The 22,254-nt window shown below is 48.8% G+C and overlaps 1 protein-coding gene across 3 annotated transcripts in view; it reads left to right on the top strand.

Annotated features, from left to right (window-relative positions):
* GNG7 (G protein subunit gamma 7) overlaps positions 1–22,254 on the top strand; it is a 58,762-nt gene that overhangs the window by 33,559 nt on the left and 2,949 nt on the right. For 2 of the 3 annotated variants that reach the window (XM_034071007.1, XM_034071008.1), the window contains one exon: positions 21,483–21,601. In XM_034071007.1, the coding sequence (XP_033926898.1) occupies positions 21,521–21,601 (81 nt within the window). In that variant the 5' untranslated portion in view covers positions 21,483–21,520. Of the gene's footprint in view, positions 1–6,279; positions 6,391–21,482; positions 21,602–22,254 lie in introns of those variants that run through there. The other variant, XM_034071009.1, reaches the window with a different exon arrangement.

The raw sequence follows: 22,254 nt of genomic DNA, 5'->3' as shown, positions 1-22,254 counted from the left end.
GGGGTTTTTCATTTGTTTGGGGTTTTTTTCATGTGTGATTTTTGGGGGATTTTTGGTTTGGTTGGTTTTTAGATAATGGGATAATCCTCCTGAAAGGAGCATTATGATCTGCTCATTATGAGCTCTGGGGTCAAGTTCCACCTGGCCAAGGCTTGAGCTGCTATGACTGCTCCATGTGAATATTTGCTGCTCTGGAAAGTTATACATAGCAAAAGTTCACCCTGGGTAGGATGCTGTGTGCAAGTGAGTGATGTATCTCCTCTTTCCTCTCTGTGGTATTTGCTGGGACAGAGCTACAGTGAGCAGCGCTGGGACAGGCACTGGTTGTTCCATGCTCAAGGTGGAACCTGGCTGCTGACCTTTGATAAAGTGTGTGCTTCTGATCTTGCAGGAGTCGTGGAGTTAATCTGGACCATCCGAAGATTGATGTTTATACAAAGTGTAAAGCCAGTGACATTTACCAGGCACTTACTGGCATAGCTGATTTGGACTCAGTGGATGGGGATTTATTTTTTAGCTGCCTTTGTTCTGCAGGGTAGCTAATATTCCCAAATGGAGTGTGCTTTTATCAGCAGCATCTGTGGTGCACAGTCTGACTCATGTGCTCTTTGAGTGAGGATGACAAATGGAGAGTGGAGACAAACAACTCCCCAGGATCAGTGTGCATAGGGAGGGAGGAAGGAGGGAATGGTCATATTCTAATCATGTCCTAATTGCTGCCCTCATGTGGGGAAGTTTGGCCTTTTGCTTCTGAAGAAATCATTTATCTCCTCAATTCCTTGGATGCAGAGGAGGGCAAATGAGCATCTCTGATAAATGGATTGGAAAACTCTGCAGCTTCTCAGTTTCCCCTACACTCTAGGAGCAGTGCTTGGGTTTGATGGCTGAACCATCCCTATGCGTACACCCGGGGTGGGTTGTTGGTGAAGTCTGACTGGCAGCACTGGATTTTAATCCACTCCATTACAGCCGTGGCCTGTCCTGGTGCAGCCCCAGCAAAGGTATTGCATGTCCCTGGCAGCAGGACGGGGCAAGCAGCCTGTGTTGGCTGCTGAAAGAGCTCAGTCACACTCTTTCCTTTGGCTAATAATAGCTCAGAAATGTTTACCACGCTCTGCACCGGATTTTAACCTCCTGTAGTTATCAGGTGAAATTTCAGAGGTCACTTGTCATAGTGAACAATGAAATGCAGCTGAGCGTGTTAGCTCTGATCAAGCCAGCACTGGAAAGCTGTGTGTGATCCAGCTGAGGACAGAGGGGCAGGGAGAACAAAACAAAGCCCTTTCTAGGGTAACCTCCTGAGCAAGTGCCTCGTTTGCCTCCCTTCTCCTTGTGCCTCCGGGTGGGAACAGAGGAGAGATTTGCTTGTTGCTCTTGAGAGCAGTTTTGAAGAGGATTGGGGACCAGGTAGAGGAGTTTCCACGCATATTTCATGCTCTGATGTGAGGCTGGGGGTATCTGTGGGTGCGAAGGTAGGTGAGGCAGTGCTTTGAAATGCTTTGCTTGAAAAGTGAAGTCCTCATTCTGGCATTTGTTGAAAGGGGATTGCCTACAGTCATCCTTTTTAGGAATAGATGGGTGAAATGAAGCTGCCTGATTTTCACTTTGATGTTCCTTTTAATTTTCACTAGAACATAAGCATTTTAACTTAATTTCCCCTATTAAAAAAAACACTTTTTATTATTATTCTTTAGAAGAGATCCTTAACTGAAATTGAAACAGTCTTCAAGACATTGCACAACTTTGATCCCTCAACTTAAAAGCTATGAAGGAGATAGGATTAGTGCTATGACTTCTGTGACTTGAACAGAAATTAAAGGGGGGAATAAACATCTGTCCTTTGAGCTCTGCAGCTCAAGGTCCGGACACTTCTGGAGCATGTTGAATTACTCCACATTTCTGTGATCTTAACCCATCCATAACTTCAGGCTGCTTCATGCTCTGAGATGCCTTGAGCTGTGACTCCCTTTGAGTTCATCCACAAGTTACCTGCTCAAGTGCAGCACTGCTTTTCAATTGACATTGACTGGTGTACCCGGACAGCTTGACAAGAGATGGAAATAGGTGCTGAGCTGCAACCCAGCTCCTGGGCAGAGTGGGTGGAAGGTGAGCAGGAACCACTGGTGTCTTCCAAACAGCCATGGGTTTGCTGGACTCTTTCAGCATCCTGGGTGCTGTGTATAAACTAATACAGCATGTGGCTTTTCCCATGCAAAGCTACATCAGAGGTTTAATTTAAGTTCTGCTTCTGTGATAGCACTTCACTTCATGCTGCTCCCAAGCTTTTAAAGCCAAGCCTTAGTGGAGAAGACTACGAGCAGCACAGCCACAGGCTTACCCTGCAGCTCATTTGTTCCTCTGCCCGTGGTGCCTCAGACTCCTCTTCCAGGGGTTTGGGGTAGTTCTGCACCACTTCAGTAAAGAATTAGTTTATGTTGTTTGGACACAGAACTTGTAGCTTAGTTTGCCCCCTCTTGCTTGAAGCAGAGCCCTGAGAAGCTGGACTTGCTTACAATAAACTTGCAAATAGCTTTGGACAGCTGCTGTACCTCAGATTGAAACCCTTAGAAAGCAGTGACTGCTACAGAGGTACTGCTGCAGTGGCTTAAAGCAGGTTAACCAGTCTCCACTCCTCCAGCACTTCCCAGGTATCTTCAAGGAACTCTAGTTCTTGCATTAAGTACATGCAGAACTGCTTCCTTCCTGGCACTTTAAGGTGTTTGTTCATTTGGATGGGAATCTGCTAGAAGGAAAGTGCAGCACATGGCCTTGTAATTGCCTTAATGCTGCCAGTGTACAGCCAGAGCAGTGCAAGAGGCAGCTGTATCATCACAGGCCATCCCCTGAGTGGTGGGGATGGCTCAGCAGGATGCTCCCATGGCTTTCATGGGCTGTAGCAAGGCAAAACCCTGGTGGGAAGCTGTGTGGTACCTGAGCTCTGCCTCACTTCTATGGTCTCAGTGCTGGAGCTTTATTATCTCAGACACTTTATCTGGAGCTCTAGGCTATACAGGAGCCAAGAGGCTCACAGAGAGCTATCTGTTGCTTTTAACTTTGGGATGATGTTGCTTTCAAATGCACTTCCTCAGTCTCCATAGGTCTACTTACTTGTGCTTATTTACTTGTGGAGGGTATCAGCTAAAAGCTGATAGACTTTGCCACATTGAGATATTGCAGTTTCTCTACTTGTAATTCCAAGCCAGATGTCACCACACTTGTCTATTGCTCATGGATTTGAGCAGGCATTTTGTCATCTTCCTATTGCCATCAAATTGCCAACAGTTTCAGGCTGGCAGCCAGATCTTCATGTGATCCTGGTGGGAGTGAGGTGGTAATGCTGTCTTCAGTGACCTTCTTTGAGGAGCAAGGGATTTGATGTTACAGGTGTGCAACATTGGGTCAAAGTGGCTTTTAAGGTGGTATTTACTCTGAGGCACTGACTTGGAGGAGCAGTTAGGGCTGATGCTGACGAAGTAGGTGACTGGGGGGGGGAATAGGAGAGTTACAGGATTCCTGCAAAGCTGGGAACCTGCTGTCCCGTCCTAAGTGTCACCAATTGCTTCACAAGTTGTGGAATATTAACCTGGTCAAAACCACTTGTAGTTAATGGAGCGCTGATCTCCTGCTTCTCAATTCCTCTTGCCTTAAACAGCCTCTGGGAAACTTATAAAGCAGTCATTTGAAGACACTCCTAACATGGTTGCAAATGCTGTGAAGGGAAGACTCTGTCTTATTCCTACCATCTGTCTCGCCACACATGCCAGATGATGCAATGCGCTGTATGCCACATGAAAATAAACCCTTTTATTTTTAACAAACTGCATTTAGGAACACATTAGCAGAATATTTAGCCAATCCCTAAATTTGGGACTGATTTTACTTAATACCTCAAGGCAATGCTAGCACACTGCATCCTTCAGCGCTGGAGCTGGCACCGAATTGCTGCAAACTCCTACTCTGACATTAACAGAAATGAGCCTGTTCCACTGCAGTGCTCAGAGCTGGGCTGATTTACACTGATTCACTGGGTGTAAGTGGTGTTTGTCTTCAAAGGACATGTGTGCACATGTGTGTGCGTGCTCCCAAGGCTCAACTGTAGCGTGATCTGTAGGGCAAAGGGTCTGGGTGTCAGGCACTAAAGCTTTTGGAGCAGCTCCTGTATGGAGCCAGGCTGAGAACATTGGGGCTGTTCAGCCTGGAGAAGAGAAGCTGCATGGAGACCTCAGAGCAGCCTCCAGTGTCTGAAGGGGGCTATAGGGATGCTGGGGAGGGACTGTTCATTAGGGACTGTAGTGACAGGACAAGGGGTAATGGGTTAAAACTTAAACAGGGGAAGTTTAGATTGGATCTAAGGAAGAAATTCTTTCCTGTGAGGGTGCTGAGGCACTGGAATGGGTTGCCCAGGGAGGTTGTGAATGCTCCATCCCTGGCAGTGTTCAAGGCCAGGTTGGATGAAGCCTTGGCTGATATGGTTTAGTGTGAGGTGTTCCTGCCCATGGCAGGGGGGTTGGAGCTGGGTGATCTTAAGGCCCTTTCCAACCCAAACCATTCTGTGATTCTATGAAACTGGTAGAGGTGGAAGAGCTGGAGGTGCCTGGCCAGCAGCTGGCACATTGAATGCAGCTCAGCTCCTCTGTCCCCCGCAAGCTGTGGTTGGATCACTGGAACATCAGCTGTGGGTGGCAGCATGAGATGTGTCCTGACTCTGAATGCTTTAATGGGTGTTCCCTCTGCTTGCTTCTCCTTCTGCTGGTGCTCCCTGTTATCCTGTAGTTATTGCCTTTGTTCTGTGACCAGGCTGGTCATACTGCAGCTGGGCTGGCTCATACGTACTTCTGACCGCAGAGGTATGTGTCATGAGTCCCTCTTTAAGATGCCCAGTGCAGGCTGGTGACTGCAAGCAGCAGATCTGCTGCTGTCAGACACATGAAGTTGTCAGGTCTAAGCCATGACTGGCAAACATACTAGCTCTGGGTGTGCAAGCTGGCAATAATTGGATCCTATTGCTAGAGCACTTTGAGTTACTTTAAGGCTTTGCTGAAGAGAGTGCTTGAGCCATGGATGTGCTGCCTTAATCCCTGGTGGTCTTCAGGATAAGCAACTTCACCAGTTTCCAGCCTGCTCCAAACTGGCTTTTAGTCCCTCTTTTTTTGGCTTGGAAGCAAGCCAGGACCTCATGTGTGGGACATTACAGCCCAAACCAAGCTTGTTGCAGGACAAGAGAAAGTTTGCACTGCAAAGTATCCCAACAGGCGTTTTTTATAGCCATAGTAGCAACTGATACTAAAGCAGCTTGTGGCCGCCCCACCAAACCCAGGCAGGCATTTTCACACAATGCTAAATCCTGCCTTTCTTCCTGTATTTTTAGTATGGAGACTCCAAGTAGATGCAGCACTATCAAATCAGTGTGAATGTGCAACTTCAGGCAAGTAGCAGGAGTCATTTGAGGCTCTTGTATAGCACGAGGACTTTGTTTTTTACTCCAGCTAACTGTTAGGAATAACCTTTGCCTTCCACTGATGAGGCAGCGTGGCCCTGATGTAGTTCTTAATTCCTGCTTTTCTTGCTGGAAGTCCTTTGGGAATGTTGTGTGTGGTGCACAAGAACTGAGGCATCTGCAGGGCTTTCTCTTGGCTTTTCCAGGATGAGCCTGATACAAATCGGATCTCTCAGTGATAGCATCAGGCTTGTAGTGTCTGCAGGTGGGTTGAGATGCGTTCCCCTTGTGCTGATGGAGTTAGCTGACACTTTATGCCCCATTGTAACCTGCTGCATCGCTTGAAAACCTGCTCAGAAAAGAGCCATTGTGCAATAAGCTTTAGGTCCAGGGCCTTTTGGGTATAGCTAGATTAGTGCCAGACTTGGAACACATTAAACAGTGGGAAGTGAGAACGAAGCCCAGTTTTTAACTACTTGGAATCTGAGCAATTGACAAATAGCTCTCATAGCAAAACAGGGCTGCTAGAAACTGCACTTCTTGCTTAGTTAAGACCTGTCTCTTTTCATACGTCTAAATTAAGCTCTGTAGACAGTCAGGAGCCGGTTGCAAAACAAGCCTGAAACAGGTAGTTAATGGTCCTGTATTAAAACGCAATTGCAGGAAAGCCTGGTGTTGCAGCATAAATGTGGCCCCTGTCATTGTGCCTGCCTGGCTTACTCTGCTTTTTAACTGGGGGGGGGGGGGGTGGTTTATGGTGCCTGAGCAAGAGCAGGAGAGTTGTGGCATCAGGACAACCTCTTCCTTTGTCTCTTTGAGAGAGATGAAATGAGAGTAGTTGCATCCCCATTCCAAGCTCTTTCAGGGACATCCTTGGTCCCCCCCAGCCGGGCCATGGGACAGCTCCAGCCCTCGCCGTGTTACCTCCACACCTTCCAAAGAGCTGCCTGTGGGTGAGCATCTGACTCAGCTTTGTCCTTTTCCTGTTGTGAAAAGCGATGTCTCTGTGGTTTGTGGTCCTCCCCCTCCTCTGGCTGAGCCCACAGTGCTGCGGAGGGGAGCGGTACCCACTGCGTTGGCAGGGAGATGCTGGAGGAGGGTTCCCTGACCTGCAGCCCCTGCACTGATGCAGCCCATTGACGTATTTCCTCCTGCATCAAAGTGACAGTGGCCGGGCTGCCTGGCTGAGCCTGCCCTTCGTTTCTGGGGTGGTTAATGTTAAAGCACAAAGCTGCTCAGTAAAGTAACCACATGTGTCTGTGTTCTTTGAAGTGGGGCTGGCTGAGTGCCTGAAAACCATTCTCCAGTGGTGGTGGAAAACAATCCCATTACGTTGTACAAAGAGTTTTGGTTTACTTCACCCCTTTCTTTCAGAAGCTTGACAATAGTCTTCTGGAGGCTGCATCTTCTGTTGCTGGCAGAGGCTGACCTGTAGCTGAGTGCAAACAGGACTTGCATCAGATGTTGAAGAAAGAAACCTTGCCATTTAGGTGGCTGGATTTGTGGCTGTCATTCCACATTGTGCAATACGTGTCCCTAACCTTGTTCAGTGTCTAGCTGTTGGCAAGCTTAAGAGTTGAATGAGCAGCCTGGAGTTTTCAGCTTGGTGCTTCAGTGGAGAGGTTTTTAAGCAGCTTGAGTGTATTCATAGACTAGGGTTGGAAAGGACCTTAAGGTCAGTATTGCTGCTAACCTGAATGCAGCAGGGTTTAAGATGAAAAATACAATGAAATGGGTCAGGTTGTGTTTTCAGAATTAGCATATAGTTCCTGAGCAACAAGTACTGGACTAAGCATTATTGGAATGGGCAAGGAGGAGGGGAAATAGGATCAGCTGTAGGAACTGACAGTGTGTAGCACGTGTATGTAATCTGTATCTTTTAAATGCACTGGTGATGTGTTCCTCATAACTTCAGCTGCTAAATGAAGATGTTAATTAGGCAGGGATTAACAACTGGGCTTTATTTTTTTCTAAATATAAGCACCAACCCTATGGAAAATAATCAGTGAGCCAAAGGTCACCTATTACCTGAAGGCAGATCCTTCACGTGCCTTCTGGTACAAGCCTTTCACCCAGTGTGCAAGTTCCTTCTTTAGCCTCTCTGCTTTTTCTATGCAGCCCCAGCCTTTCCCCAGCAGTTCCCAGTCCCAGCCCTGAGCTCATTGCTGAACCACTGCCAGCCCAACATGATTTTTCTTCCTGTAAAAGAGACAAAAGAACACGACCTGCTTCCTCTCCCTGCCTGCCCAGCAGATTCCAGCGCTGATGTAGGAGTTGTTCCTTGTTGCAAACCCTCACATGATGTTGCAGTCATCGGGATTACCAAAAGACCTGGGTTTGCATGCAAACAGCCGCACAGACACTGCAGTCACATGGGGATGGTGGCCTTTGAGAGTCACTGCTTTGGTGGTTGAAACAAGTGCAAAAATAGTCAGCAGGCTGATGAGGCTGTGTCCTCATTCGCATTTGGAAGTGAGCCACTTGGGTTTTGCTTGCCTGCAGCTGATTTAGGGAAAGAGGGTGAGCCCTCATCTATGACCTATTGTGAGTTTCTCCCAAGGCCTCTGTAGCTACATCAGTAATGAAAACAAGATGACTAGAGAAAGTCATAGGACTCCTCTCCTAGCAGTGTGTTTTGTGGGTGTCTGAAGAAAGCAGTTCTATTAACACTCATGTGATGTCTCTGCTGCTAAAGGTCACTCACATTTCTAATGAAATTAGAAGGAACTGGCCCTCAATACAAACGAATCCCCCCTGCAGGCAGTAGCTGCAGTGAATAAGCATCCCTGAGCAGTTCAGCACTAGCCCAGCTTCAGAATACCTTGAGCTGTGAATGTGCTTGTTTGCTTTAGCTCAACCCCACAGTGCGTTTGGGGTCCCAGCAATTACAGGGTCATAGCTGTTGCTTTACTTCGTCCTGTATCGCTTTCCTCCTTGGTCATAGCTCTCTGTAAGCAGGTGAGATACTAACACGAGCAGGGATCATGTTTGTTTCAATTCAGGGTCATTGAAGGACTCAGGGGTTAGGCTGGTGGAAACTGTTCTTTTCTTACTGCTTGAGGTCTGTAGTCAGTGTCTGGACATATTGCCCATGGCTGTCGAGTCAATGTCTTACTTAATCTGTGTTGCTAAAGAAGGTTCAACATTGCAGCCGCCTGCCTAGGCACTGTGTTTTTCAGTGCATCGTTGCCTTGATTCACTGGGGGTACATTATGTCTTGAGAGATGTTTGCATTCAGTGTCTTCCCCTTGAAACACCCATTGCTCCACTCCACTGTTCACAGGCTTGCATCTTTCAGATGACCCATGGGAAAAGGAGTGAGTGTTTCATCCTTAAGTTTCACACAGATTGGAAAGGCTCTCGCTGCATATATGGGGGCATCTGGTTTCTTCACTGACTCAAGATGCAACTGCTATAACCCCAATTTAGTATTTGAAAGCTCTACTGTGCTATTTTGCTGCTTATATCCTTAGCCCTATGAGTATTTGCAACAAGTACCCTCACCCACAGCTTTGAGGACTCTTCACTACAGTAGTAGAAAGCATTTGCAAGTTGTGACCCAGATGTATCCATAGCAGATGCGCCAAGTAAGGAGGTTTCCTTGTGGCTGCTCTTTGGCAGTAATTGCAGTTCAAAGCAAAGGAGCATGAGCAGCTCTCACTAAAGATGTCATTTATGAACCTGGAAAACCAGCTCTTCTGTGTTCTTGACAGAGTAAGGCCAACATCAGTCGATGTTTCAAGCTCTGCTAGCTGAGAGATGGACTGTAAAGGCCTCTTTCTGTCTGGATGCTGTAAGATAGAGCAACTGGGAATTTAACATAGAAATACACAATTCTATTTGAATCAACTGGGTAGTTGATTCTCCTTGCTTTGCAGACCAGAGTTAGCAGTTCCTAATATCCTTTAGACCATTCGTATTTTCGTGTAAGGTAAAGATAGAATGATGTTTTGAAATGGGGTGGACTGACAACAATTTCTACATGCAGTGATTATGCAAACACCATCTGGCCCTTAGGACCAACCTTGTAGTCACTACTGACTGTGGCAAACACCATCAGCAGGAGCCAAGTATTGTGAATCCTCTGGGTTTGCTAATGTGGCTTCAAAAAGGCATTCTGAATATACAGAGTGTAAAGCAATGCGCTGACAGCCAAAAATACACTGTGATTTATGTGCTTTATTTGGAAGCTGGTTTAGGTGTGCAGTAGCCAACCCTCTGTCAGCCCCTTCAGTCACAGAGAACAGGCTGAAATGCTTTTGGCTACCATTCCTAAAGAGGCTTCTTCACAGCTCTGTGCTGCACCAAGACTCACCAAGGAGCTGGTCAGCATTTTTCTTGTTTGCTCAGCAGCAGCTGAATGCTGCTTCCCAGTAGTGTGCAGCTTGTCTGGAGAACAGGCGTACAAACAGGATTACTTATTATTGCTTATTATATAGGCTGGGGGGATTAATTCCCCCAACACGGGCAGCCGTGTTGCTTATCTGTTTGCTTTTTGATGTTGCAGACGGTGAGCTGAAGGGGGAGACTTAGAATCACAGAATGGTTTGGGCTGGAAAGGACCTTAAGATCATCCAGTTCCATCCCATGTCATGGGCAGCAATGCTTCACACTAGACCATGTTGCCCAAGGCTCTGTCCAACCTGGCCTTGAGTTCACCCTGAACTCCTTGGCTTCAGTTCAGACAAAGCCTAGAAGGAGAAAAATCAGCCTTGAATTCTGATGTGAAGGTTGATAATGAAGAGTGATGCTGGAGCAGATGGCCCAAGTTCCTCGGTGTGGGATATCTTGTCCTAAAGCATCAGATGACCTCATCTAAGCCTCCCAGGTGACTGTCTCTGCAGTGACACCAGGGGTAACCAGAATGGCTTCAGACCACACTGTCTTCAGCTCAGCCTGCAGGGTAGTAACAAAACATCTCTGTGTGGGCATATAGAAGTCCTAAAAGGTTAAGTTACAGTGAATAGTGCGTTCTGCTTCCAGGCTGATTCACACGTGTGGGACCAGGTGTCTGGTCTCTATCTGCCACCTCCTCGCTGACTCTTAACTGCAGTGTTGTGTCCGTGCTGGCTCCAGGGGAAAACACCTTCTGTGGCAGCCCAAGGGATTGCTCATCGGGTTATTCAGCTGGATGCTGCTGGGGCTGACAGTGTCACTGCAGAAAACAAGGCAACCAGGGTGAACTGCTGCTTGCTTTAACAGCGGTTGGAGGGTTATATTTACCTTCTTTGAAATGCTGCTTGAATGCACGTAGGTATAATAACTACAGTAAATGTAATGAAGAAACCCTGTTTCTTCTTCTGTAACACAAGAAAAGGTAGCTGAGGGGCATATTGTGCTGAGAAGGTTCATAACAGCCATGTTACCCTGGTTATTTAGCAGTTCCCTATCTTCCCAAGCAATGTGGAGCAAGCTAGGCCGAGCCATACAATGACGATATTGTAGCTTGTGGTTCTGATGTCATTCCCACCAAATACTCTTTCCACAATGAAAACATGAAGTTAGTTGAAACCAAACTCCTTGCCCTTTTCATCCCCTGCTGACAGCGCTGTGTGAAGTGCAATAAACATGCTCTGCTGGGCTTGCTCAGCACAACAGCTCTCTGAAGCCCTGCAGAAGGCCCAGTATCTTCTGCTGAATAGGGACCATCATTGGCACAATGCTCCTAAAGCTCGTCCTTGGATTCTTACGTTAGGGATTTCTTGTAATCATTAAATTCCATATGGCTGACTGGTGCTAAATGTGTGATCCTGTTGTGGGGAGAAGAAAAGTAAGGTTGAGATAATAAACCCTAAAAGCATTCTGCTCCCAGATTGCAAGCAGAGGGGGTGCCTTTGAATGTGTCTGAATGCTCACGTGGCACAGGAAGATACTGGCTGTTTTGGAGTCTCAGGAAAGAGACTTATTCCTCTGATAAGATAGTATTTTAAAGGAGAGCATTTTATCTGGGCATTACGATTACTTCAGTGTAGATAAGCCAGGGACTTGTTTCTTTTCATAGCCTTGCATTACTGACAGGGAAATTCTCTGCTGCTTTCTCTACCAAAACGGCTCCCGTGCCCTCATCTCTGTTTTCTTTCCTTTTCCCTTGTAAAACAGTTTGGTGTCTCCTTTTCGCATTCCCAAGATAAGGCTGGTTTTGAGGCTCCCAGGGAGAAAGTGGAGGCTTGTTCTTTCACCTGTGCTTGAGATGGGGCAGCAATAAAGGTAGTATTTAAAAGAGGTGGACACAAGCACCAGTGACCAGATGATCTCCACTTTAAAACAGAATGGGATTTTTGGGTGGCTGACAGTTCTCCCTTGCAGTGCTGAAGTGTTGGTGTGCAGGTCCAGGTCCATCTGCCTGTTCCTCTGCTTACAGCTGAAGATGAGAGCATCGCATCTGCACAGTGGTTTGGTTGGTACCGTGTTTCACGTTTGGGGCAAGATGGATGTGGCTGCTTTAGTCAGAGGGTTCTCCCTCTTTGGGCATTTGCTTGTCTGTAGAAAGCTCCAAAGTCACTTCAAAAGCCTTTCCAGCCACTCAGCACCCAGGCTGGCTGCGGGCTGCTTGCTCAGCAGTGTCATGGCTGATGCCCTTCAATCTGCTGCTCTTGGGATGAAGTAACTTTTGCCCATGGGACCAATAAATTCCTGTGACCTCAAGATGCACTCTCTGTAGGCTCAGTAAAGAAGGGAATGGAACACTGTGCCATGGTAAAACTTCCCCTGCCTGCTTTAAATCTCTTGAGTGCTGATGCTTGCAGCATTTCCCAGCTCAGATCTTGGGAGTTATGGGACATTCCCAGGAAACTTTGTGATACTCAGCCTAAACTTCCCTTTCTTTTATCTCCTTCTATAACTTAATACCCCTGTGCTATGGCACAGCCCAGCTTCCTGCTTAGTCTTTATACCCTCCTGTTGAATGTGGAACTGCTATCAAACCCTCCCAGACAAGGACAAAATCTGAAGTGGTCTAGCCAGGATATAGACATTTAGTTCTCAATCTACCCACTGCAATCAGTAAGTCAGTACCTCTCTCTTTTCAGGCCATAATTGAAGACCCAAGCCTTTGTGTCTTCAACTGTGCTTACAGCCAGGGCAATGTAGGACTCGAGGACCTGAGAAGTAGGAGAGGAAACTGCAAAGGAGCAGATTCAAAGCAAGAACCTGTAGTGCTGTGCCAGGGGGTGAGAGGTTTTGGGGTGCAGCACTGGCTCCTGCCAGAGTGAGCTGCAGTTTTGCCTCTGCAGAAGCCCTTGAGCTGCTCATGCACAGATCAAACCTGCGTGGGCAACTGAAAGCAGTGTTGGAGCTTGTTCTGCTTTTCTGCTTGTTTGTCCTTCCTAAATAGCTGCTGCTGGCCGAGAGCTCAAGGTTTCACAGCAGCTCCAGAGCATATAGGGAATGAGCAGCATATAGGGAATGTGGCCTGATTCTCATAACAGCACTGGTGTGGGAGCTGTCAGAGCTCACTGCTTGTATGCTGGTTTTCCCCTCTGACTGCACTGACCAGAAATGCAGGGAGCATGATGAGCAAACAGGCTTTGCAGTGCAAGTTCTGATTTATTTGCTTGCACTCAGAACAGCCCTTAAGCACCTTCACTAAAGCCCAGCTTTAGTTCCTAGTTTAAATTATATGGTGGAACGTTTATTGTTTATCTGGCCGCCTGTATTGTACTAACACAGGGGAGTAATAGGAAGGCCCAGTTGTGGCTCCAGACCTTCAGGAGGGTAGCCACATCCCTCCAGGGTCCCTACTGCTTGGCCACAGGCTAGTGTGGTTGCTGTTGGAGCTGCTTCTATGCACCATGAATGTGTCTTGCAGCTCCCCCCCTCAACAAGCCAAGGAGAAAATGGCTTTGCATTTCAAACCTGGTGTCCAGCTGGCTGTGATGCAGCTCCTGGGTGATGGCTCCAGGTAACAACTGATGGAAATGCCTTCGTGCTCTGCAGTCTGAAGCTGGAATGTGCTGCAGTGAGTCGGGATGCAGGATCTGCAGCACTGGGGTGCTGGTTGTAATTGCCATGGCAGTCCTGCCACAGGTTTCCACTCAGCTGGCACCAAAGCTGCCACAGATAAAGTGGAGGAGTTTCAAGCCAGACCTAATACAACAGTGTGAGTTAACTGTGTGGGGCTCCCCTAGACACCACAAGGTCTCGTGGATGTTCTGCAGCTTAGCTGGCAGATGTGTCCTGCAGGATTTCACGCTCTCTCAGCCAGGTAATCACTGCCTTTAATGGGAAGGAAATGGAGCTACTCATCTCTAGGGATATTTTCTCCTTCCAAAATCCTTGGACAGTTTAAAACTAGAGCAGTTCAAGAAACAGAATACTTAAGCAATGACTAGATCTTATGGTAAAGAGACAGCTGTATCTGAGGCACATGCCCCCTTGCCTGTGTCTGTGCTGCATCCTAGTTGCTGTTAACTTGTGACATGTGCATCCAGGAGGGGTATCAAGCAGCTGTGCTATCCTTCTCTTTGAACAGCCATGCTGCTTGTAAAGCCTCCTCTGAACTTGGGGCATAAACCTGTTAGGGCACTAGGGCTGTAGCCCATGTCACCTCAGCTGGGTGGCTGCTGAGCCCACTGCCACGCTACTCTGTGTGGCTTCAGGCTTCAAGCCCCATTGTATGTCATATGCCATAGAAGTGCTTGGGAAAACCCCAGAGACTTGGAGCTCAAGGGTTTCAGTGCTGCAACACTGATAGAAAAGCAGGCACACTGTTTGCCCAGCTTTGCAAAAACCCAGTTTACTTCTGTGTGTCAGAAACCCCCAAATCTCTGACACATTGGCTTGGGTGGTTTCCATCTGGAAACAGAAAGACTGGAGTTGGGGGTGGAAATTAACCTTGAAGAGCGAATTGCTGTCTGTATGGACCTAAAATTGAGGGTGAGACTTCTCTTGGGCCAGTAATGATGGGATTTTAAGCTTCTAATATATTAAAAGTGGGCTGGAGTGCAAGGCTCGGCCCCAGTGATGGTAGCTCCAAAGGGCCTGTTGCTGCCATGCTGGAGCTGCTGGTGGCTGCAGGAGGGATGTGGAATGTCAAAATCCATGGCCTAGTTACAACCTGTTGTAAGGATGCTGTAATTTCTCTAGGGAGGGACAGCATGAGGGGATGTTTTGTAAATCCAAAGGAGCTTACAGGGCACTTTGGTAACTTGTTTACTGCTCATGTGAAATGCTTTGGCATCCCTCTCCGATATTGAGCATGCCGGTCAAGCTGCAGGTGATGCAGAACAAAGTGTGGAAAACAAGCTGGAGCATTTCAAAGCTGAAATGTGGCTAAACCCTCATGGGGAGCAAGAGGCAGAGCAAAGCCCAGTGCTTCTCCATGCTGGGATGGCTTCTCGCTGCAGTCTCCCCCCCAAGTACTGTCACACGCCATAGAGACGTGGAGGTCTTAAAGGAGGAGGGGAGGCTGAGAGAAAAAAGTGCTGCACTCGGGGAAAAAATTCAATAGCTCATTCAGCTGTTAAGCTACTGATGCAGGAAGTGTAAAAGAAAAATGGAGCCTCCTTTGTTCTGCCCAGACAAGGAGTAAATGCCATCGCCCTAACAGCCTTTTTCTGTTCCAGAATAGCATGAGGTCATCTTTAAAAGCAGTAACTACCAAGCAGGTTTACACTGGGTTACCAGTCTCAGGCTTCCCCTTCATCCAGCCCCTTTCCTGGCACCAGCCTGTCTCAAGGCCGGCACAGGGTTGCTCCAGAGAGGTGTGTGTTGCTCCACTCCCATGCTGGGGCTGCCGCCGGCTGCCTGGCCTCACTCCAGGGCCATGGTGGAGGAGTTGCAGCTTTATCCTAGGAGGGAGCTGCTCGATAACATGGGGCTCTGAGCATGGCAGGCTGTGTGCTGGAGGTGCTTGCCTCTCCAGCCAGGGTGGGATGCCCTTGGGCTGCCAGCACTGATCCTGCATTGCCTGTGATCGCGTGGGAGATGGTTTCATGCACATCTGTGGCTCCAGACTTGGTGCTGTCTCAGTGGTGTGGGATGTTTCACCCTTCAGCAACACACACTGTGCTGTACTGCAGTGAACACTGCCGGTGGTTGGGCTGTTCTTTAAAAGCTCAGTTTGGTTAAGGCTAAGATCCAGGAACAGCCTGGAACACTATGAGCTCCCCATGTCCCTTCATCAGCACAGTGTACCCTGCTCCCTCGTCACACTGGCCTCATGATGAGAGGATGTCCAGAAGATGATGATGCTCCAGCCAAGCCTGGCTGTGAGCTGCAGGTCATGAAGGCTGTGGGAGGTGTGCTGTGCAGCGGGCAGCTCAGCACAGGGACAGCCATAAACACAAATGGCACAGGTTTGGTTTTAATCTGCAGGGGGGGAAGACAAAAGCAGCCTAGCTGGCAGTTACTCTGCTCTTCACTTGTTTATTTACCCTGCTTAGGAGTGGCTGCTTCCAGCTATGAGAAGTATGGGAAAAATCCAGAAACCAGAGGGATCGGTGCATATTTCTTTCCTAGTGTAATGCTTCCTGCAGTTGGGCTGACGAGGCTGTGGGTGGGAGCGTGCAGGTGGCACCCATTGCATAAAAGAGAAAGGGCTTTGTGCCGAGTCAATGGTTACCAGTTTTGGGTGTCAGCCTTGCAGCACAGCACCGGCTCTCCCAAGGTGCAGCTCAGAGGCGTGCTGAGGCAAGCCTGGTTTCTCGGCACGCTGCGGTGCCGAGGGTGGCAGTTTCATCCTCGTGACCTGGATGCTGGTGGAACGTTTCGGTGCAGTGCTGAGGGCAGGGTGAGGCCCTCCATGCATGGAGCAAAGCGCAGGCTGCCAAACCCTGTCCCGCTGTGACCTTGCTCCATGATCCGTCCTCGCCTCCGCGGGAGCAAGGTTAAGACATGGATGAAAGGGCTGAAAGTGGGCAAAGCCCTGCCCAGAGCCAGACAAGATGCTCGATGGAGGAGGTGTCTGCTTTGACATGAGCTTGTGCTGAGTCACGGCTCATCAGAGCCAGCCCTGCTGTCAGCACTGCTGCTGTGTGCCTCTGACTCAAGAGCTGTGCTGGTTTGGGATGCTTGGGTTTTGTCCTTAGTGGGACAAGAAAGTCACCAAATCATTACCTTTGCAGTCTACCTGATGGGGGGAGAATTGGCTTATGAAAAAGAAAGCCTTTGTGAGAAATAGAGATGTGTACTCCAGCGTCTTAAATCCATCTTGCTTTGATGTTAGAGGGCTTTGCAGTACAGATCCTCGGTACTGACAGTACAAAACAGTCCCATGTAAATGCCCTTTTCACGCTTGCCTCGATGGAAACATTGGAATACCAATAGTAATACACTGCCTGAAGCACCCTGCGTTGCAAACACCGAAAGACTGTTTTTGCTGAAGGTATATGAAGAATGTGAACACAAGAAAGCTGCTTTTGTAACACTTACTGTGATCCTTCAAATTCTTTTGTTTAATGATGAAACCTGATCTAGAAGAGGATATTTGAGATTGTGCTCGGGTCAGAGACTGAGATGATGCAGGACACAATTACGAGCATCCAGACATGCCTTCAGTTCATAATCCCAGAATCATTTGGGTAGGACGGGACCTCTGGACATCATCCAGTCCAATCCCCTGCCAAGAAAGGGCCACCCAGAGCAGGTTACACAGGAACACGTCCAGACGGGTTGGGAATGTCTCCAGAGAGGGAGACTCCACAATCGCCTTGGGCAGCCTGTTCCAGTGCTCTGCCACCCTCAACGGAAAGTTTAAGGTGCTTTCCAAGCCTAACCATTCTAGGTCGAGGTGAAATACACAGTTTCAACCAGCAGATCCTGAGTGGTGCAGGATTTGTGCTGATGTGACTGTTGGGACTCTGTCTTCCAGTGCTTTTCCTAAAATAGGCAGAAGTGCTCACAGGATGTTTGTGTTGTAGCCAGATCATACCTCGGGACTTGTTTGCTGCATTCTCCAGTCTGCTCTGCTCCTCGCCTGCACTCCTGACTCCCTGTTTACTGGCTGGAAGCTTTCATAACCCTCCCTCACTGCTGCTTTCTTTGGCGTTGACCTTGGAACACCGCTGATCTCTTCCACGCTTTTGCCTTCTCTTACTTCGCATTAATTTGGGGTGTTTCCCTTCCTGCAGCAGTGGTTTTGCACCTCTTAGGTGTGAAATCTCCCTGCAGCCCCAAGCCCTGTTCATACCTCCCCAGTCTGGGACCTGCAGCTGGAGCAACAGGAGAGGCAGCTGCAAGACCATCTGATGACTTCAGCCCTCTTGGAACTACCCGCATGAGAAACGCACCCGGAGTTAACGTCGTGTTAACGCAATAGGAGTAGTTCCCGAAAATTGGGTTGTCCTTTGTAGGCAGGAATGCTGCTGGGCAGAGGTGGAAGATGGATCAGCCGGGGGAGCACACAGTGCTTTGGCAAAGATACGGGAAGGTTTATTCCTGCTGAATGATGTCCACGCATGACTGGGCAGAACGCAGTGGTGTTCTCATTCTGCAGAGTCACCAGTCGATACCAGGAAAGGAAAAGCCTGCCCTGGGCAGGCACTGGCCGCTCTCTGCAGGCAGGAGCAGGAGGAGGTCGGCTGTGGCCCAACACCAAAGGCTTGCAGGAAGGAAGCCAAGCTCTAGGGGTTATTTCTCCGCAGTCAAATGACAGAGCGGAGGCAGGAGGATGTGCATGAGACCTCAGTGTCCTCACCGTCCTGTGCTGCTTCCCCAGCCCAGCTGCAGACATCACCTCCCTGTCCGTTTCCAATGCCCATTTCTTTAAGAGAAGGCATGACTTTGCTGCATCCTGCATGTCATCTTGATTTGCATTGCACACACTTTACTCCTCTTCTGCATGGCTTTTCTTCCACATTCCTCTATACACGAGTCTGCTGAATGCCATCTTTAAGGTTTGGTTTGGCTTTTAAAACACCCCAAGGACCCCCCTTTGTGCCATGCAGCAAAGCCACTGTGTCTTCTGTATTGATGGTGTCCAGTTGGTGATGACATGTGTAGTTAATCGCTCTCCAAGATGACAGAAGCAGGTTTTAAACCCTGTCTGGACAGAGCAGTCCTGTTCCCTGACCTGTGCCAGCAGCCTGGACTTGAAAGTGATGCAGGTCCTGCTTCATCTCTCAGAGCATGGGAGCACGTGGCTGTGGTTGCGGTGCTGACCAAACCTGTGCCATCAGCGGGTCTGGACTGAGGAGCCTTAGGGCAGCATCCGACCAAACTCCCCTTGGCATTTCTAAGAGCTCAGCTGCTGCAATTTGTACTTGGAAATGTAGAACACTGAAAGAGGAACTGTGCTGTCAGTGCAGCACGCAGGCAGCCCTGCATCGTGGTCACTGGGTGAGGGCAGATGAGGAAGTAGAAGCTGCTGTGACAGATTCTGTTGCTATAAAGCTGCTGAACCTGTCCTCGTGGAGTTTGATGCTGCTCTTTGTGTTTGGGAGAGGCAAAGTGCATTGCTGCCCTAGGCAAAGCAGGGGCTGGCTGGCTGGCAGGTGACAATGATGCTGGAAAGCAGTTGTCAGCAGAGGGGCAGGGGAGGACAGATACTTGCCTGCTTTGGTGCTGTAATGACTCAAGCAAAGTGTTCTTTCTGATTTACAGGTGTTGCTTCTGCTTTGCAAAGACTCCATGAAGCCTATAGCTTTCAATGGGCAGAGTAAGAGGAAAACTTTCCCCCCCCCCTTGCCAAGGTTTGATACTGGGATTGATAATTCCTGCCACACAACAGGACTCTTCATGCTGTACTTAATAAAACACAGGCTGGGGGGCCCTATGAAGTGCAAGCTGTGGGATGCTGCAGGGACCAGGACATGAGTGCTGTGGCAGAAGTTCCCTTAAGTAACTTGCCCTCGACTGATTCATCAGCCTTGTTCCATAAACGGGAAGCTGGGAAAGTACAAGCAGGTGATGTTGCTGCAAACAGAAGTTGGATCTGTTTGGGTTCTTTTCTCCAGCTGCTTGCTAGCTCTTTATGTAGCTGACCAATTGTTTTGTCAATGAGGGATGACCTTTTTGCAGTAGGGGAGGTTTTTCAGGTTCCCAGTCCAGATTTAGGAAGAACTTGACTTTGAGACAGTTTTTCCCTAGTCCTAATGGTGCCTGAGCTGGTTTGAAATGCTTCAGATCGGAGAGAAAGATCCTTCCCTAGAGGAGCAGCCTCCTCCCTCTCCCACTTTCCACAGTGCCAGCCTTTATTTCAATAGCATGGTTTCCCATCTTGCCCTGACGAACATCTTCCAGGACTGGAGAGGCGGAGATTCCCGAATCACCCTGTTTATTCAGGGAATCCTCCCATGGCAGAGCTGGTAATGCTGTCTGAAGCACCAGTTGTTTTCTCCCCCAGCAAACGAAGCTGGATTGAAAGGTTCAGCACACATTGCATGCTGCTGCCAAGCAAAATCATCCTTCAGAGTGCTGCTGTGGTCTGGAATAAACTCCCTTAATGTCTAAACATAGGCGAGACAGCTCAAGTCTGCTAGGATTTTAGATGGGGCAGACACTCCCCCCTCTCTGCCCTGCAGTGAAGGCACCAGTTCAGCATCTGCTTTGAAGCTGCTGGTCCTAGGGAGAAGACAGGAGAGTCTCTAATTAAACCTAACACAGAAGGGCTGCAGTGGGCATCTGACTGGAGCACTGGGACCACTCCAGTATCTGACCCCATGTTTGCTTTGGCTCTTTCCTCCTCCCTGCATCATCTCATGCTTGTCAGGTGGTGGGAGGTGATACTTGGGTGCTCGCTTTCCCTCTCCCACTGTTCCCCACCATTACTGAATGATCAGGGGCTGAGTCACTGCCGGGCAGAGCAAGGAAGTGACTTTTCCTGACACCTCTGCAGCAGCCCCACAGAGATGATCCTAAAGGAATGACCCGAGAACAATGTCTGACCATAGGAGTCTGATTCGGATGGTGTGGTCAGAGCTGCTCTCTGCTGTGCTGCTCCACAGTGACAGTAATGCATTGCATTGGTCTCATAGACAAACTTCTTTCAGTTGCTGCTTTGGAATGTTGAGGAAGGTTGTTTAACTGCCTTACACATTGCCTAACACCAATGCCTCATCTCCCTGCCATGAGAGATGAGGCATTGGTGCTTCAGTGCTTTCATATCCAGCCTCATCTCTGCCTGTCCCTCACTGCCTGTCCCCTGCTTCCATCCTGTGTGTTGGCATCTGAGAAACCTCTGTCCCTTACCTGAGCCCTGGCTTTCCAGCCAGCCTGGGACCAGCCATCACCTTAACTGCATTTCCTACTCTTGAGGATCATTGATTTACAGAATAATGGAGAAAGAGCTTAGGTCTGAGTGTGTTCAGTATTGAGTGTTTCTAGTTGCTGCTCAGAACCTCTTTGTGCAGAGCAAATCCTGACACAGGAGTCAGGGCAGAACAAAGGCACTTGTGCACCAAGGAGATGAAAAGCAAAGGTGAACATCCAGGGTCTGTGTGTGCTCACAGCCCAGCATCGTTCCCATCTACCTTCCCCTTGCCTTGCTGCAAGCAGGTTCCACAGCCTGGAAGATCCCTCTTTGCTTTTCCAGTCAGTTGAATGCATCTGGCAGGACTTTCTGCAGGAAAAGTTTCATTTTGAAGCAAGTTTTGGTGGGGATTTGGTTGGTTGGATGGTTTTTGGTTGGTTGGTTGGGGATTTGGTTGGTTGGATGGTTTTTGGTTGGTTGGCTGTTGTTTTGGTGGGGATTTGGTTGGATGGTTTTTGGTTGGTTGGCTGTTGTTTTGGTGGGGATTTGGTTGGATGGTTTTTGGTTGGTTGGCTGTTGTTTTGTGGGGTTTTGGTTGGATGGTTTTTGGTTGGTTGGCTATTGTTTTGTGGGGTTTTGGTTGATTGTTTTTTTGGTTGGGTTTTTTTTTTTAATTAATTTAAAAAAAGGAAGCCTGAAGAGGGTCCCCCAGGACCACGAGTGCTGCTTAAAGGAAAGGAGAACCTGAAGCAAGATCAGGAAACATGAAGTTGGTGTCATCAGTTTAGAGCTCATGGAAGCTTGCACGTGGCTGGCACTGAGGCCAGTGGTGCACAGCCCTGGTGGAGGTTGGTGCCCTGTGGCACAGGGGCTTCCCACACGGTGTAAACCCTCCTCTTCCCCCTTGTTGTTCTGCAGTATTCTCGTGTGCTGGGGCCTGGAGCCAATGGCAGACAATGTCAACAACTAACAACATAGCGCAGGCCCGCAAGCTGGTGGAGCAGCTCCGCATTGAAGCTGGCATCGAGAGGATCAAGGTGAGCACATGGCACATGTGGCATCTGGGCTGGCAGGGATGCACCCTCGGGCAAGTGCTTTGGGTTTTCCCCACACGCTTTCATGCTGCTGCAGTGTCTCTGCCTTGGGTACTGCAGCATGTCCAGGAGAGGTGATTCAGAGCAGCCCTGTGGAGAAAGGGCTTGGGTTGATGAGGAACTGCACAGTGTGTGCTTACAGCACAGAAATGAACCGTACCCTGGGCTGCATCCAAAGGAGCGTGACCAGCAGGTCCAGGGAGGGATTGTGCCCTTCTGTTCTGCTCTTGTGAGACTCACCCCCACAGCACTGTGTGCAGTTAGGTGTCCTCAGCATAAGAAGGACATGGAGCTGTTGGAGTGAGTCCAGAGGAGGCCACAGGGGTCAGGGGTTGGAGCAGCTCCTGTATGGAGCCAGGCTGAGAACATTGGGGCTGTTCAGCCTGGAGAAGAGAAGCTGCATGGAGACCTCAGAGCAGCTTCCAGTGTCTGAAAGGAGCTACAAGGATGCTGGAGAGGGACCCTTCATCAGGGACTGCAGTGACAGGACAAGGGGTGATGGGTTCAGACTGAAACAGGGCAAGTTCAGGTTAGATCTAAGGAAGAAGCTCTTTACTGTGAGGATGCTGAGGCGCTGGCACAGAGTGCCCAGGGAA

This window comes from Melopsittacus undulatus, chromosome 19, assembly GCF_012275295.1.
Source record: "Melopsittacus undulatus isolate bMelUnd1 chromosome 19, bMelUnd1.mat.Z, whole genome shotgun sequence".
NCBI lineage: Eukaryota > Metazoa > Chordata > Aves > Psittaciformes > Psittaculidae > Melopsittacus > Melopsittacus undulatus.
This window is presented reverse-complemented; position numbering and strand designations above follow the sequence as displayed.